Source organism: Pelodiscus sinensis, chromosome 2 (assembly GCF_049634645.1).
Source record: "Pelodiscus sinensis isolate JC-2024 chromosome 2, ASM4963464v1, whole genome shotgun sequence".
Classification (NCBI taxonomy): Eukaryota; Metazoa; Chordata; order Testudines; family Trionychidae; genus Pelodiscus; species Pelodiscus sinensis.
This window is the reverse complement of record NC_134712.1, coordinates 36,063,824-36,078,654: the sequence shown is the minus strand read 5'-3', so window position 1 is coordinate 36,078,654 and position 14,831 is coordinate 36,063,824. Positions and strand designations below refer to the sequence as shown.

The 14,831-nt window shown below is 39.0% G+C and overlaps 1 protein-coding gene across 6 annotated transcripts in view; it reads left to right on the top strand.

Annotated features, from left to right (window-relative positions):
* Nucleotides 1-14,831, top strand: part of VPS13B (vacuolar protein sorting 13 homolog B) — a 999,042-nt gene that overhangs the window by 978,756 nt on the left and 5,455 nt on the right. For all 6 annotated transcript variants that reach the window (XM_075920306.1, XM_075920307.1, XM_075920304.1 and 3 more), the window contains 3 exons: nucleotides 8,582-8,758; nucleotides 12,036-12,138; nucleotides 12,810-13,059. In XM_075920306.1, coding sequence (XP_075776421.1) covers nucleotides 8,582-8,758; nucleotides 12,036-12,138; nucleotides 12,810-13,059 — 530 coding nt within the window. The remainder of the gene's footprint in view (nucleotides 1-8,581; nucleotides 8,759-12,035; nucleotides 12,139-12,809; nucleotides 13,060-14,831) is intronic.

Here is a 14,831-nt window from a genome sequence, read left to right as displayed (position 1 = left end):
ATGTCAAGTAAACTTTGATGAAAAAGTCCACTTTTGCAAAGAAAGCCAGTTTGGTCTGGCTCAGTATAATTATATTAGTCAAGGAGCCAAATGGCTTGGTCAGAGGTGAAGATCACTATGGATATTTCAAAATATTATATAGAAGTTTGAAAACTAAACCGCTCTGGAAAATCTCTGAAAGGAAGTTTTCTAGTTAGAGCATTTAGGATTGGATTTTCTAGGGTACTTCTTTCTATTTGTCACACTAGCAGAGAGATGCCAAATTGTACTGTATTCTTTGGCAAAGTGCCTTAGTGTATATGAAGGAGTCTGAATCCCTTAGAGATCAAAGTGACCAAAAGCAGTCCAGAGCAAAAGGTTAGAAGAGATGAGCTTGAAAGGATTTGTCCTCGTTCCTAATCTTCAGTACTATATACAACTCCTTAATTTACAGCTGCAACCCTGAAAGCCCCAAAAAGGAAGTGGTAAAATGTTACAACTTCAGGTTAAGTTACTTAAAATTATTTTAAGCAAAAGCATTAGATGATATGAAGACCTGTCATTTGATAATGCTTGTAACCTAGCAATCTAGTGTCCTGAGAGAAAATGTGCATGAAACAGCAATGTCATATATTAGTAGCCGCTAACCCAATAGTAAATTGTTACAGATAATGTAAATTACCAGACAGTTTACAGGAGGGTTTTTTTTGTTTGTTTTATTGGGCTGGGGGCAGTCAAGCTGAGAGCTGGATGAAAGATTTCACTTTTGGAAGCATTGCAATAGTCCAGAATTGGATGCTGGTGAGAAATACTTTGGTGATCTGAGCTCAGTCACAAATAAGACCATAAGCCAGTGTGATGGCCACGCTTTTGGCCAACATGGTTGTGATTAAACTGGGGATGTGCAGAGTTAAAAGCATGAGCTGCTACAAAATGAGCTGAAGAGCCGACAGCCTCCCCTGGACATGGTGTAGGAGGGGCAGCCCCACACTCCGGGAAGGGACAGGATCTGAGGCGGAAGAGGCAGAGCTAGGGGCAGCCAGCATGTCTTGCCCCCATTCTTCAAAACTGCGCTTTGGTGGTAATTTAAAGGCCCCAATGCTCCAGACACTTACGCTGCTGAAGTGGCGACTACCAGGAGCCCCCGGGATCCTATAAATCACTGGGCCCCAAGGAAACTGACCTCATTGCTGCCCCCCATCCTGTCAGTGGGCCTGACTTGGGGCTGTAACAACTGATATCCTCTGTGGATTGGCACATACAGGCAACCTATAACACATACTTACCAGCAGGTTACACCACACTTGTCACATACACCTGTGCACAATGCACTAAGTAGCTTAATATTTTTTTGAAAAGCTACGGTGGTTATGTGAATACTCCTAAGTTTATGAAAATAACAGGATTTAGAGTTCTGGAGCCTCCTTTATTACCCAACAACTCAAACATTACACTGGAAGCATGAGGCTATTACTTTTGCACTTAGACAGTACTCATCTAAATACCAAATAACTTTGTGCTTTTAATTGTTGATGTTCCTCAAAATATGGAAGAAGAGCAATAGTTTACATGTTGGCTTAGACTGCAGTTGCAGCGCTGTTTTATTTTAAAATTTCAACAGACCCAAGAATAAGGAACTTGTACTCCTTGTCCTGTTTACAAATTCTTCATTGCTAAAGTAATACCTGCTATTCTTAGCAATAGAAATAATTAACTACCCAAATAAATACCTGTGGTTACTCTGTAACGGGAATTGATAAGTATGGAGCCTGTCAGTATCAGTGACGAATCAGCAGACAGAACAATTGTATCAGACACAAATCTTGATTTCTTCTTGATAACATTAAAAGGACTGATTCTCTTATATTGTATACAAATACAGTATGCACGTAAGTTTGTATACATAGTACACATACATTCCAGTTGTTACAAATACATCATAATGACATTTCTCCTCTGACCACTCAGTTTTAGAGGTATTAGAAATTTACCCAAAACATATTGAAGTAAATTGCTGCACTGCTGGATTTCTTTACCAGCATATTTATAGAAAGCTTGCAAAAATACCTCCAGTGTCTGTCTTGTCCAGTGAAGTGAAATGAATTAGTGTGTCTTTTCTCTCTAAGCAGACAGCTTTCAGAGTTAATATAAAGATAGGAGTTGCTAGGTCCTTTGTAGAAATAATTTCTATGTTTGCATAAATTAATAGAAAAAGGAAAAAAAACATGGTAAAGACCTATAGAATCAGATGGTCAAAGCAGCATAATATGTGTTAAAGTCACCACAAATGTGCACTTTGGGTAATTGCATGTCCAGATGTCCAGTTTTAGTCAAATACATGCACAGTTATCTCATTTACATATGTATTTGTGGTAATTGCACAGTAAAAAGTGAGTGCACATTTGCATACTTAACTTGCTTGGCAATCTAGCTCATTATGTCCCCAATTCAGCACGTGCTTAAGTGCTTTGCTGAATCAGGGCCAAAGTCATGTACTCTGTCTCCTTCTTAGTGCAAGTTGTTCCCCACAGTGCATTCTTAAGTGCTTCGTTCTGTCTCGTTTTAAATGACTCAAGCACTGTCAGGGTGTTGTTTGATTTGATTGTTATCTCTGGCTCGGTAGTTTCTTATTTTCTAGTTACGAGAAGACTGCTGGGTGTTTTCTGTCATATTTTTGATATCAAAAGAGTCTAGGCATTTTTTCTGTTATAGATCTAAATATAAAAGTACATAAAATATAAAAACGAGTTTGTGGAAGTTAGATTATATACTCCTTGGTGCAGCAGACCATGTCATCTTTTGCCTCTAGCATTAATCACACTATCACACCTTAAATAATAACTAATAATTATGTGAGAGAGAATATTGATGCTATGGGATGTTTCAAAAATCTTGGCTCTGACAAAAGACACAACATTAAATCAACTCCTTTTATGAAACAGAACATTTTTGAGTAATTGAACAGCTGTCTAACCCGAGAGAAACAGACGTTTCAGGAAGACTAGAGAAAGACTGTACACTCGACTCCACTTTACGCTAACAAGCAGTCTTGTTTGGTGATATTAGTAGAATGTAAAATGAACAAAGTAGCAATTTTGTAGCTAGACTATGTAAAGCCTGGTCTTTGGAAGCTGCTATTTCCATCACAGACCTTAAGAAGAGCTCTGTGTAAACGTGACTGTCTCTCACAAAAAGTTCATCAAATAATATATTACCTCACCCACCTTCAGAGCAGATAGATTTAAATCACCAAAAAAAATCATTGGTTTGAATCAATTTACCAAAATGCTAAGACAAGTTGTGCTTAGAGTGCACTTAATTTTGAAATGAGCTCCCTTGAACTCACTGTCATGTCTTTTTTTTGAGAAAACAAATATAGAATGGGGTTCTCTTGGAAAAGCTGAATTATGATGAAGTAAAATAGGGAATAGCAATTATGGCATCACCATCATGGTCTGTGGACATGCTGTTCCAAATATGGGTGTAAAAAAGATTTTTAAAAAGTAACCGTGTAATGATTAAAAATCCTAGCGGTTATACAGTTAACCATTTTGGCTGGTTGGAATAGGAAGGAAAGGATGCTGACAGGGCTTTTTTTATTGAAATCAGATTTTTTTAAATGATCAATAAAATACTAAATGTCTCATTAGAATAACAGTTACAATTAACTCTCATCACAAACATCTGATCTATACCTACTGTCTCATAATAATGACTTAATGGCTCTACTCTGTCCAGTCTAACTATTAGCTCTTGCTGCTAGAAAGTTCTGGGCTTTCAATTTCTCTTTCTCAGCAGACTAAAAAGAAACAAGTGCAAAGACAGACACAAGCTGAATAGGATTGTTTTTGTTCTGTGCTTATGTGGCGGTGAACCTTGGCCAAACATGGCAAAGGAGTTAGTTAAAACATTGTTTTAAAGACAAGAGAGGCAATATATAGGAAAGGATGGAGGCAGCATAGAAAGGAACAATAGTGAAGTGGACTAGAGAGAAAAAGGGAAGACATTATTTAGTACACACACGACCTCCTATACTTTCCCACGCTTTTGCCACAGAAAAACTGTCATGGCTTCTGGATGCAAAAGGGACCATTTCTAAGAATATATTGAGAAAATTCGTTCCCTGGGTTAAAAAAAGGAAAATGTGTCAAGTGTAAGCTATTGAAGAAGTTAATGCAGGGCCTAATTGCAAGAATGAAACGTCATAAGGAAAGCTGCTTATTGGAAGAAAATGATGTGGATGAAGATATGGATATGGCTGAATGGCTCAGTTGGTTAGAAACTTAAATGATTCACTTTGCAGTGTGTTATTCTTCAAGACTTTCTCTATGCCATTTAGTGTAAGTGTGATTTGACAAGTAAATTCTTAAGCTCTTTGCTGTATTGGATGTCGCTAAAAAAAAGAAAAGAAAAAAGATTATCTTAGCTAATCCTTATGGGTTGTTTAATTAGTTAACTAAATTTAGAATCTTATCATTCAAGTGTACAATACAGAAAGCTGCAGTAAGAGAAATCTAGAGTTGCCAGTTGCCATTAAGAGTCATTTTCTTATTTTATCTTGCATAATACATGCCCTTTATTTTGCAACTAGGGATGTAAAAGGTTTTTTTATTTTTCAATATTTTTAATTTCCGATTTTTTATTTTTTTAAAAAATAATCAGTTGCAGTGTAAGACTAGGGAAGTAAACAACTAGTCAACTATCTGATAAGCAAAACCAAAAGCTTATCGGATAGTCGACTAGTCCCTTGACTAGTCTCTGCCTCCTCCCTTGCTGCCTCTAATTGATTCAGCAAGGGGCAGGAGCTTCCTTTTAACCTGTCTCCCCACAGCACTGTTTCCGCTGCGGGTGGGGGAGGGTAGCAGGGACCGGGTGTGAGCCGGAAATCAGCTGACAGCTCTTTATACATTTAAAAATCAGAAGCGTAGCGTGGGACCCAGCACAAGCCGGGACTGCTGATTCCTGGCTTGGGCTAGGTCCCTCCACTGTGCTTTAGCATAAAGATCTTATCTTACATAAGGATGTTAAATTTAGTTTAATCAACTAATCGATAGATTTTCCATTGACTAGTCGATTAGTCGATAAGCAGAGGCGCCTCAGTGGGGTTAGATCCAGGAGCTAACCCAACTATAGCTCTGCCTTTTAAATGTATTAAGAACCTGTCAGTTCTTAAAATATTTAAAAGGCTAACGTGCAGCAGGAAGGACCCAGCACAAGCCTGGACAACTAATTCACAGCTCGTTTCAGGTCCCCCGCTTCCCCGCTGCACACCAGCCTTTTAAATGTATTGAAAGCCTGTTGGCTCTCAATACATTTAAAAGGCTGGTGTGCAACAGGAGGACCCAGTGTGAGCTGGGACAGATGATTTGTATTTAAAAGGCTGTGTATGTATTTAAAAGGCTGGTGCACAGCATGGGGGACCCTGCATGATCCAGGAATCAGCTGTCCCAGCTCACACTGGGTCCCTCCTGCTGCACTTTAGCCTTTTAAATATTTTAAGAACTGACGGACTTTTAATACATTTAAAATGCAGCGCCACAGTGGGGTTAGCTCCTAGAGCTAACCCCACTGCAGCTCCTCCGCTTATCGACTAGTCAATGGAAAATCCATCGATTAGTTGATTAAACTAAATTTAACATCCTTATGTAAGACATCTGTAGGTGGGGTGAAAGAAGTGAAGAAGTCACGTAATACTGGAGCTTAACACGACACTAAGTATTATTTTGTTTCTTCAGATGTGTTCCATTTGTACAAAAGCAAAGAATGGATGTGAAGAGCCCCAGTTTATGTAATGGGGTATTGCTGTATTTTAAAGTTAACCAACATGAGCAGCTGTTAATGATTAATGAAATGAAACTGAATTGAAAATTACATTTCTTCCTCAGCATATGGTTAAGAAAGTTTTGTAGCCTGACATTATAATACAAAGAGATAAAAATGTGGTTAAAATGAAAGATAGAGTAAGTGTTCATTGTAGCGCAGGGCTACTCAACGCACAGCATGTGGGCTGCATGCGGCCCATTACCCGTTTGTTTGTGCCTCGCAGTGTGGTTTGGGTTTACACGGGGCTTAACACATGGCCCACCCACCCGTGGGTGGGATCCTTTGAACATGGCCTCCACTAGGCACATGCTCCACAACAGCGAGGCGTCTCCCAGGTGGGGTGAGCATTGAAAGACGCAAGCAGACGGGCTGGCTGGAACAGATGGGTACTGGATGTCAGTTTTTCTAGCCCCATGGAGAAGGTGATGGGAGCGCCAGGGCATTATGGGGAGTGCTGACTGCTTAGCCTTGTGGGCAGAACCTGAGAGGTGCTGACTGGCTCGCACTGGCCACGTTTGGGTCCGGTGCCACGGCTTAATGCTTAATTTTTGTATTCATGCCCGTTAGTGTGAAAGAAGCTATTTGCATATATATTTGCATGCACATGCAAACACTTAAGTTGCTGCCCTCAGCATGTGCTGTGAGTAACGTTGTGGCCCCTGTGGCTTCCAAAGTAGAGTAGCCCTGCTATAGAGGATAGCTCTCATACAAACAAGGGGGGGAAGAATAGAAACATGTTTTCTGGGAAATGATATACACATAAAAGATGAAAGAAGTGTCTGTAATTGGGAGAAGGTTTACAGTGCTTTCATATTTCATACATTTTTGAGATGCAGTATTTTAGAGAACAAGAATAGGAGGAAATGTGGAAATTCTTTTTCCCCTATCTCATTTGTTATTTGGAAAATTACACCCATTCTGATCATTCAAAACCAGTGGCCATTTCTTAAGATTACTTTTAACCCACTTAAGGGCTAGTTAGCCTTTGTCAGTCTGGTAAATATATTGGGCCAAATGCACCCCAAGTGTAACTCCATTGAAATCAGTGGAATTATTACTGCATGCATTTGCCCCACATGCACACATAATGCCAGATACAAAGTGAGATCTCCAGAGTTTTCCATGTTTGAGGAGAAATGCATAACTGTAAGGCTGTGTCTAGACTGGCAAGTTTTTCCGCAAAATCATCTGCTTTTGCGGAAAAAATTGCCAGCTGTCTACACTGGCCGCTTGAATTTCCGGAAAAGCACTGACGATCCCATGTAAGATCGTCAGTGCTTTTCCGGAAATACTATGCTGCTCCCATTCGGGCAAAAGTCTTTTTCTGAAAGACTTTTGCGCAAAAGGGCCAGTGTAGACAGCACTGTACTGTTTTCTGCAAAAAAGCCCCGATCCCGAAAATGGCGATCGGGGCTTTTTTGCGGAAAACCGCATCTAGATTGGCCACGGACGCTTTTCTGCAAAAAGTGCTTTTGCAGAAAAGCATCCTGCCAATCTAGGCGTGCTTTTCCGAAAATGCTTTTAACGGAAAATCCAGGCAATTTCCATATCATTAAGTGGCTGCTTTATTGTGATATTTGCAGCAGGAATTGCAAAGTGAGAACTTGCACCCCGTGAATTGCTTTGCAGTGAGCAAAGGACTTCAGATTGGGGATGCAAAATCCTGGATAATTGGTTAACCAATTAAACTTACTGTTTATCTGGTTTCACATATTATTTATCCATTTAATTTGATTAAGGGAGGTCGGACACGCCGCTAGGCTGGAGCTGCCCCCTCAGCAGGCAGGAGTTACTCCAGCCCAGCCGAAGCAGCCTCTGACTGCAGAGTGCCTGGGCTGAAGCAGCCCCCACTGATTAACCAGAACTGGAAAGCATCACCCGTTAAGGCTAACCTGTTAACCTTTTACATTGCTACTTCAGACTAGGCAGCCCATTCTCTAATTGACGTTCTTTAACTAGCACCCTGTCACTTTGTTCAATCATTGTACTCTTAGTGATTTCCAAATAGCTTATCTATCAAAATTACAACAACTAGAGTCATGTCTGTGGTAAGAGGTTTGAATCACCTCTAGATCAAAGAAATGTACCTCCTCACATACCTGTTTACTTTTAGGAAGATTTAAATTTGAGTCCTCTGTTGATACTAAAAGCTGGAAAGGTCATTGTGTCACTTGTAAAAATTTGAATCATGCACATTAAAGTAAAATATGGTAGTTTTAACAAAAAGGTAACTGAAAATCCCAAAGTCTAATTCTACTAATCTTAATAGTATATCAAAAGTTGCATTCGCTGATGAATATTTCTGGTAGTGGAAGAGGATATAAAAATGATAGATGGAATGCAAGCAATTTTTATTCACGTGAAGTCAATCTTAGGTTTACATGAAAATTTCATTTCCATAACTCCTAGCCATCTTTCAAAACTGGTGGATGTTTATTCCACTCCCAGCATTTCCAGAAGCCATATATAGAGTGAACTAAATTATATCAAATCAGCAAAGGCATTTTATAAAAAGTAGTTGAAAGATTAAAAATGCATATTATGAAGTTAAGTGATTTGAAGGTTTAAAGAGAGAGAGAGACATGTGAAAGGGAAGTGGAGATGTCATCTAAACTGAAGTGAAGATACTGTTTAGATCATTGGTAAATGTATGCTAATTAGCTGTATAAAAGGGTGGAGTGCAATGTCAACCCAAACATAGCTCTGTTCCAGTGTTAAAATTTGATCTTGCTCTGGGATTTTAATCTTTATTAATGATTGGTGATTCTTGTTTTTTCAGGTGCAATTGCTGGTATTGTAGATCAACCAATGCAGAATTTTCAGAAAATATCTGAGGCCCAAGCTTCAGCAGGGCACAAAGCCAAAGGTGTTATCTCTGGTGTAGGAAAGGGAATTATGGGAGTGTTTACTAAGCCAATTGGAGGAGCAGCTGAACTTGTCTCCCAAACGGGCTATGGTAAGTTTCAATGATTTTGAGATCTCAGTTTTAATTTTAAAGAATAGTCTTTAGATCTGGTCATGTGATACAGCCTGCTGTGCAGTTTATATGAATCAATAGCTATTTTCCTTGTAGAAAGTTTTTAAATATCACATCTAAATGGTTATAAATGTTGTCTTTCTCACTTAGAAGTCATCCTGTCGTGCTCTCTTACACTGAGTTCACAGTCTTGTGTAGCACCAGAAACATAGAATGTACCAACTATTAAGTCATTCTTGAAAGCCAGGAGAATTAGTTACAGAAACATATGTACTGCAAGAGAGTTTTCAACAGTAAATGTAATGCAGGAATAATATATCCAATTAGAGCATTATTTTGATGGTATTTGCTGTAATTGACCAAAGAAAGAGGTGTGTTTTCTTTAGATAAAGAATCTGTGAGGAAAAAAATGAATTATGTGATGGAAATATCCCATTTAAATTATAGTGCTTCCTGATAAGGAATTGAATTCTGATTTTGGATTTATAGATAGAACCTCTCTGGTCTAGCACACTTTGGTCTGGCAGCATCCGTGGTCTGGCATGATCTTAGTTAGCTGGATGCCCAATTATCTTATGTGTGGCCAAGTTTCCCACGGTCCCATAAAGTTTGTTTACAGCCATCAGTCCTGGTTCTCAGTGTTCTGTAGCTCTATTATGAAGGTCCAGAGAAAAACAATGAAAATTATTGAAGATCTAGAAAACATGACCTGTGAGGGAAGACTGAAAGAATTGGGTTTGTTTAGTTTAGAAAAGGGAAGACTGAGGAGACATGATAGCAGTTTTCAAGTATCTAAAAAGATTTTACAAGGAGGAGGGAGAAACATTGTTCTCTTTGACCTCTGACAATAGGATGAGAAGCAATGGAGGTTTAGGTTGTTCAAGGGAGGTTTAGGTTGGACATTAGGAAAAACTTCCGAACTGTCAGGGTGGTTAAACACTGAAATAAATTGCCTAGGGAGGTTATAGAATCTTCATCACTGGAGATATTTCAGAACAGGCTAGACAGACATCTAACAGGGATGATCTAGATGGTGCTTGGTCCTGCCACGAGGGCAGGGGACTGGACTTGATGACCTTTTGAGGTCCCTTCCAGTTCTAGTGTTCTATTATTGTATTTTATCCCTAAATGTCTTCTAAGAGCCCAGTAATCAGTGGAAGAGTTGGTAATGCTGCTAGATAATATTGACCTCCCATGGTCTGGCAAATTCCCTAATTCTGCACCAGTCAGAACCTCAGAGTGCCAGGCTAGAGAGGTTCAACCCTTACTGGTAACCCTTTATGAAAAAGGGATGGGCATGCCATGTAGTTCAAGCACTAACAGTAGCCATGGCAAATCCTTTCAGAGTTAGGTATGCATTTGGGGCCAGTAAAGTATATCAAAGAGGATCATAAAATGATCTAAACTTGCTAACAGAATTTGCTTCTGGTGTCATGAATCCTCAACTCCAAGACTAAAGTTAAAAAAAGATAGGATACACATTGAGGACATTCATCAATTAACTCCAACAATTTTTGTAATTTTTTTTTTTTTTTTTTTTGCTCCTAGAGTGGTGCTTTTAATCTGTCAACGTTTTTTGTCCCTGGAATATGAGAAGCTTCCTCAGAGCTAAATTTTGAAAAATTATCTCCACACTTCCCTTTACACATGGAACATCTCCCTGACGTAATTTAGGAGCTAATAAATAATAAATGACAAGCAAACATGCTTGGTAATCATTTTTATATCGTGTTAGTAAAAGGGCTTGTGTACAGCTCACTCTCTTCTTCAGTGGTTTTGCAATTCTGTGGGCCTTTTACACTAGTGTGGCTCTGGAATAATTCCTCCAAAATCTTCATTCCACAAGTGAAAACTGATGTCAGTGAGACCAGAATCTGGCCCTAAGTTGTGGGAACAATGTTCTTTTTGTTAACTGTAGAATTATTGTTTCTAGATTTAATCCCAAAGCACAATCATTATTAAACTACAAGAAATCCATAACCACAGGAGGACAGTTTTCACTGCAGATATTGTATACAACACATCATGTTTTCCATGAACATATGACAGAAAGAGTTAGCCAAGGAAAGACATAAAAATTATATCAATAATAAATGGCAATGTGTGAGAGAGAAACACACAACAGTGAGAGTGACTCTCAGCCACAACTAGATTGGAAGTTGGGTTTGTGCCTCTTGGGATGGACCTTGGGGTGGGGGACCACACAGAAATGAACACATGTTCTCTCTCCATCTGTAAATGACATTTCCACTTGCATAACACTGAGAACTTGAAAAAGCCAATTGTTACAAGTGGGAAGCTTCTTTTAAGTATTACCACCAACATGTGTGTTTAAAAAAATAAGTATTTTTTCAAATACTTGTGTTTTGTTTAAATTATTATCCATTTTATAAAAAGGAATGTAAGTTACTGACATCCTTATGTAAAAATGCTTATTGCTTCATTGGAGTGCTTAATTTAGCAGTCATTTTCCTCTATTGTTTACTTATGAAGGACACTGCACTATACCTTGTTACACTGCTCCTCAACTCTTAACCTAATTTGTGTCACTCTTGTTAAAGTATTTATTATATCAATGAAGTTTTTTCAAACAAGTAATTCATTGTCTAAAGACCATATCTCGTTTATAAAAATGTACAAGTGATCTGAAAGCATTCATGCTGTATCATCTTCTGCTCTTGATATTCTAGTTGGAGACCTGTTTAACTGCTTCTTGTAGTCTTCATTCAGTGCTGGCACAAAGAAAAATGTATAATAAATCAGATACCCCAGGAGATCTCATAAATGTATATAGATCCATGTTTAACAGCTGGTTTAAGTAACTTAACATTTAAATGCAGTACCTAGGCAAACTTCTCTTCTAATTTTTACCAATCATCTCACATATGTGGAAGTATTTTAATATTAAACAAGAAAGCTAACAGTAGTCTTGACTTTTTATATATAAATTGTACATGATCGGTCTGATCCCATTTTGGAATGATGGCTCTCCAGGGCATTACGTTTCTCCTAATTGCTAGTGTATGACTGACTTTTAGAACATTCTTTTGTTTTGTTTTTGTTTGTTGCTAAGGGTTAAATGCACAGCTATTGCATTGTAATGTTTAATGAATTATCTTTATTACAGCGTCCCAAGATGTGACATCAGTTTGTATCTGCACTATTTTATGGATCGCTCTAAACAGATGACATCACTGAAACATGTAACTGTTTTCCAGAAAACAACCATTAAAAATCTTAAATTCTCTTACCACAGGTATTTTGCATGGAGCTGGACTTTCTCAGCTTCCCAAACAGCGCTATCATCCAAGTGATCATCATGTTCAGCAGGCTCCAAACAGCCACGTCAAATATGTCTGGTAAAATTATTTAGACACTTACTCATTTTTATATCCACATTGTTTATTAATAGGTTCTGGCTCATGGTCAAGTTAACAGGCTTCTTCTGTAGGAAAGGCTGAGTTATAGCTATTTATTTAGGAAAGTTAAACACAAAGGTACTGCATAGAAACCCAATCTGCAAATGATGGACTGCTGATCTGCTTCCAGCTTGAGGACTGCAGAGCTAATCTTTATTTAATGACATTCAGTAAGTTTTTACTTATTTATCATTGCACTGAGACCAAGAAAAATACTGCACATCTCCAGAAATAGCTGTCACTGAAGATAGGTTTATTTTCTGCCTTGGATTTGGATCCAGCTTCTCAGGGTGATTTCTCTATTGGGATGAAAAATTGGTTGACCTAGGTGAATGCAATTATGAATTGCCATGAAGTTATTATGTCAGTTTTGCAGCAAATCATTAAGGAATTATGATAAACTTTTACAGAATAAATATGAAACCTTATAATTTAAATTTTACACATGAGTATTGCAGAAAATGTGGTATTAGTTATTTTAACAAAATAAACTTCAGCTTATCTTGTATTTTTAGGTGGGAGTTGCAATCTTAAGTGAAAACCTAAAAGAACAAAAGTGAGTTACTACCATACAAATCCAATTTCTAATACTGACTGTTTTTATTAAACAGGAAAATGCTTCAGTCTCTAGGAAGGCCAGAGGTCCATATGGCACTGGATGTGATAATTGTGAGTGGATCAGGACAAGAACATGAAGGATGCTTGCTACTTACATCAGAAGTGCTATTTGTGGTCAGTGTCAGTGAAGACACACAACAGCAGGCATTCCCTGTGACTGAAATTGAATGTGTAGAAGACCATCAACGAAAAAACCTGCTGAAGGTGCAGCTCAAACAAGAAAGAGTGCCTTGTGATTTGGAGGTAAAGACATTCAGTAATATCTTCATTTAAAGAAGCTTCAGCGGGTAGCCGAGTTAGTCTGTACACAGGGCTGGCCTTACCATGAGGCGAACTGAGGCAGCTGCCTCAGGTGCCAGACTGTGGGGGGGGGGCACCTCTAGGACCCAGAGTGTAGAAAATTGTGTCTGCTGCTGGTGCAGCAAGGGGGCATGAGGGTGCATTTGAGCTCCTTGCCTCAGGTGCCAAAATGTTGTGGGCCGCCCTGTCTGTACAGGAAAAAACAACAAATGGTCTGGTAGTACTAACAAAACATGTAGATGGTATCATGAGCTTTCGTGGGCACAACCCACTTCAGATGACTGGAATCATACAAAGGAAGGGGGAAATGAATACACTGAAAAAGCAGAGAATGGTGAAGTTAAAGAGCTAGAGTGCTCTTTCTCGGACTTCCTGCTGTGTAGATAGCACCAAAAGCCAAAATAAGCTGTTTCGACTTAAGCTACATAATTGACGTAGCTCAAGTTGCGTAGCTTATTTCGGCTTTAGCCCTGCTGTAGATGTGCCCTAACTGCCAAGAGATTGATGCTCTCATTCCTCTCTATGAAGCATCATAATCCCTTCATTATTTGTTATCCCATATGTACTTCCCACTCCCACAGGATGGCCTCAGTCTTGATTAGTTTTGGTTATTTGAAGCTCTGTAGGACAGATAGATAGGAAGACTCCTGTGGCTGCTTCTTGGAATTGTTCACCATCTGAGGGACTCAGTACCTGCTTTAGGACCAGTACTTGAGTTTGCATGTGTTCCAGTGAGTAAGTTTCATCTTCAAAAGGAACTTGTGGCGCTCTATGGTGTATTTCCAACACATGCAACCAGAAGACCTAGAAACTAGGGATATTCGTCTATGGACAGTCTTTGGTTTCTTATGAGCATAGTAATCGGGTTCCAAATGTTTTCAGTTCTGTTCAGTAAGGGGTAGATTTGGCCACAGATGTATCGATATCCACACCCTGATGAGCAATGTTCATGATGGGGGGTCAGAAAGCTTTTCTTAAAGCACTCCAGTCCCCAAGTTGCGTCACTGTGAGCTCCTGCTTTAGTCAAGGTTCTGATCAAACTGTGTCCAAGAAAGGAAACAGATGAGTGAAATGTAACTATGACCACACCAACATCTTGGGAAACACTCTGAGAACCAATTAAAAGTCACATGGCAATGTTGTGGGCTTTGCTGTACACAAATATGAGTAAATGCTGGTGAAATGGTGGTATGGGAATATCCACATGAGCCCTGTTAGGCCACCTGAGGCACAGAAATCTCCTTGGAATAGGAATGTGTCTGCCAAGGAGAAGGGAGTCTCCATCCAAAATCTCGTTTTCATTATCTGTTTTTCGAGCTGTTTGAGTCTGACTCTCCCCCCCCCCCCCCCCCCATCTATTTTGGAATGATGAAGAATATGCATTATGTATTTTTGTCAGTCTCCCTACATTAGTGGCTTCAGGTGAATGCACATTCAACATGTTAAAACAAGTAATGAACTAGCATCATTCTACAATGGGACAAGGAGGTTTGAATGGGCTCACAATGGTTAACATTTCAGAGGGGTAGCCCTATTAGTCTGTAACTGGAAAAACTTAAAAAACAACAAATAGTCTTGCAGCATCTTACAGACTAACAAAACATGTAGATGGTTCCGTGGGCACAACCCACTTTGTCAGATAAATGGAGTTTAAGGGGTCCAGTTTTCAAATAAATAGCACAGAGCTATTAATGGTTAACATTAATTAACATTAA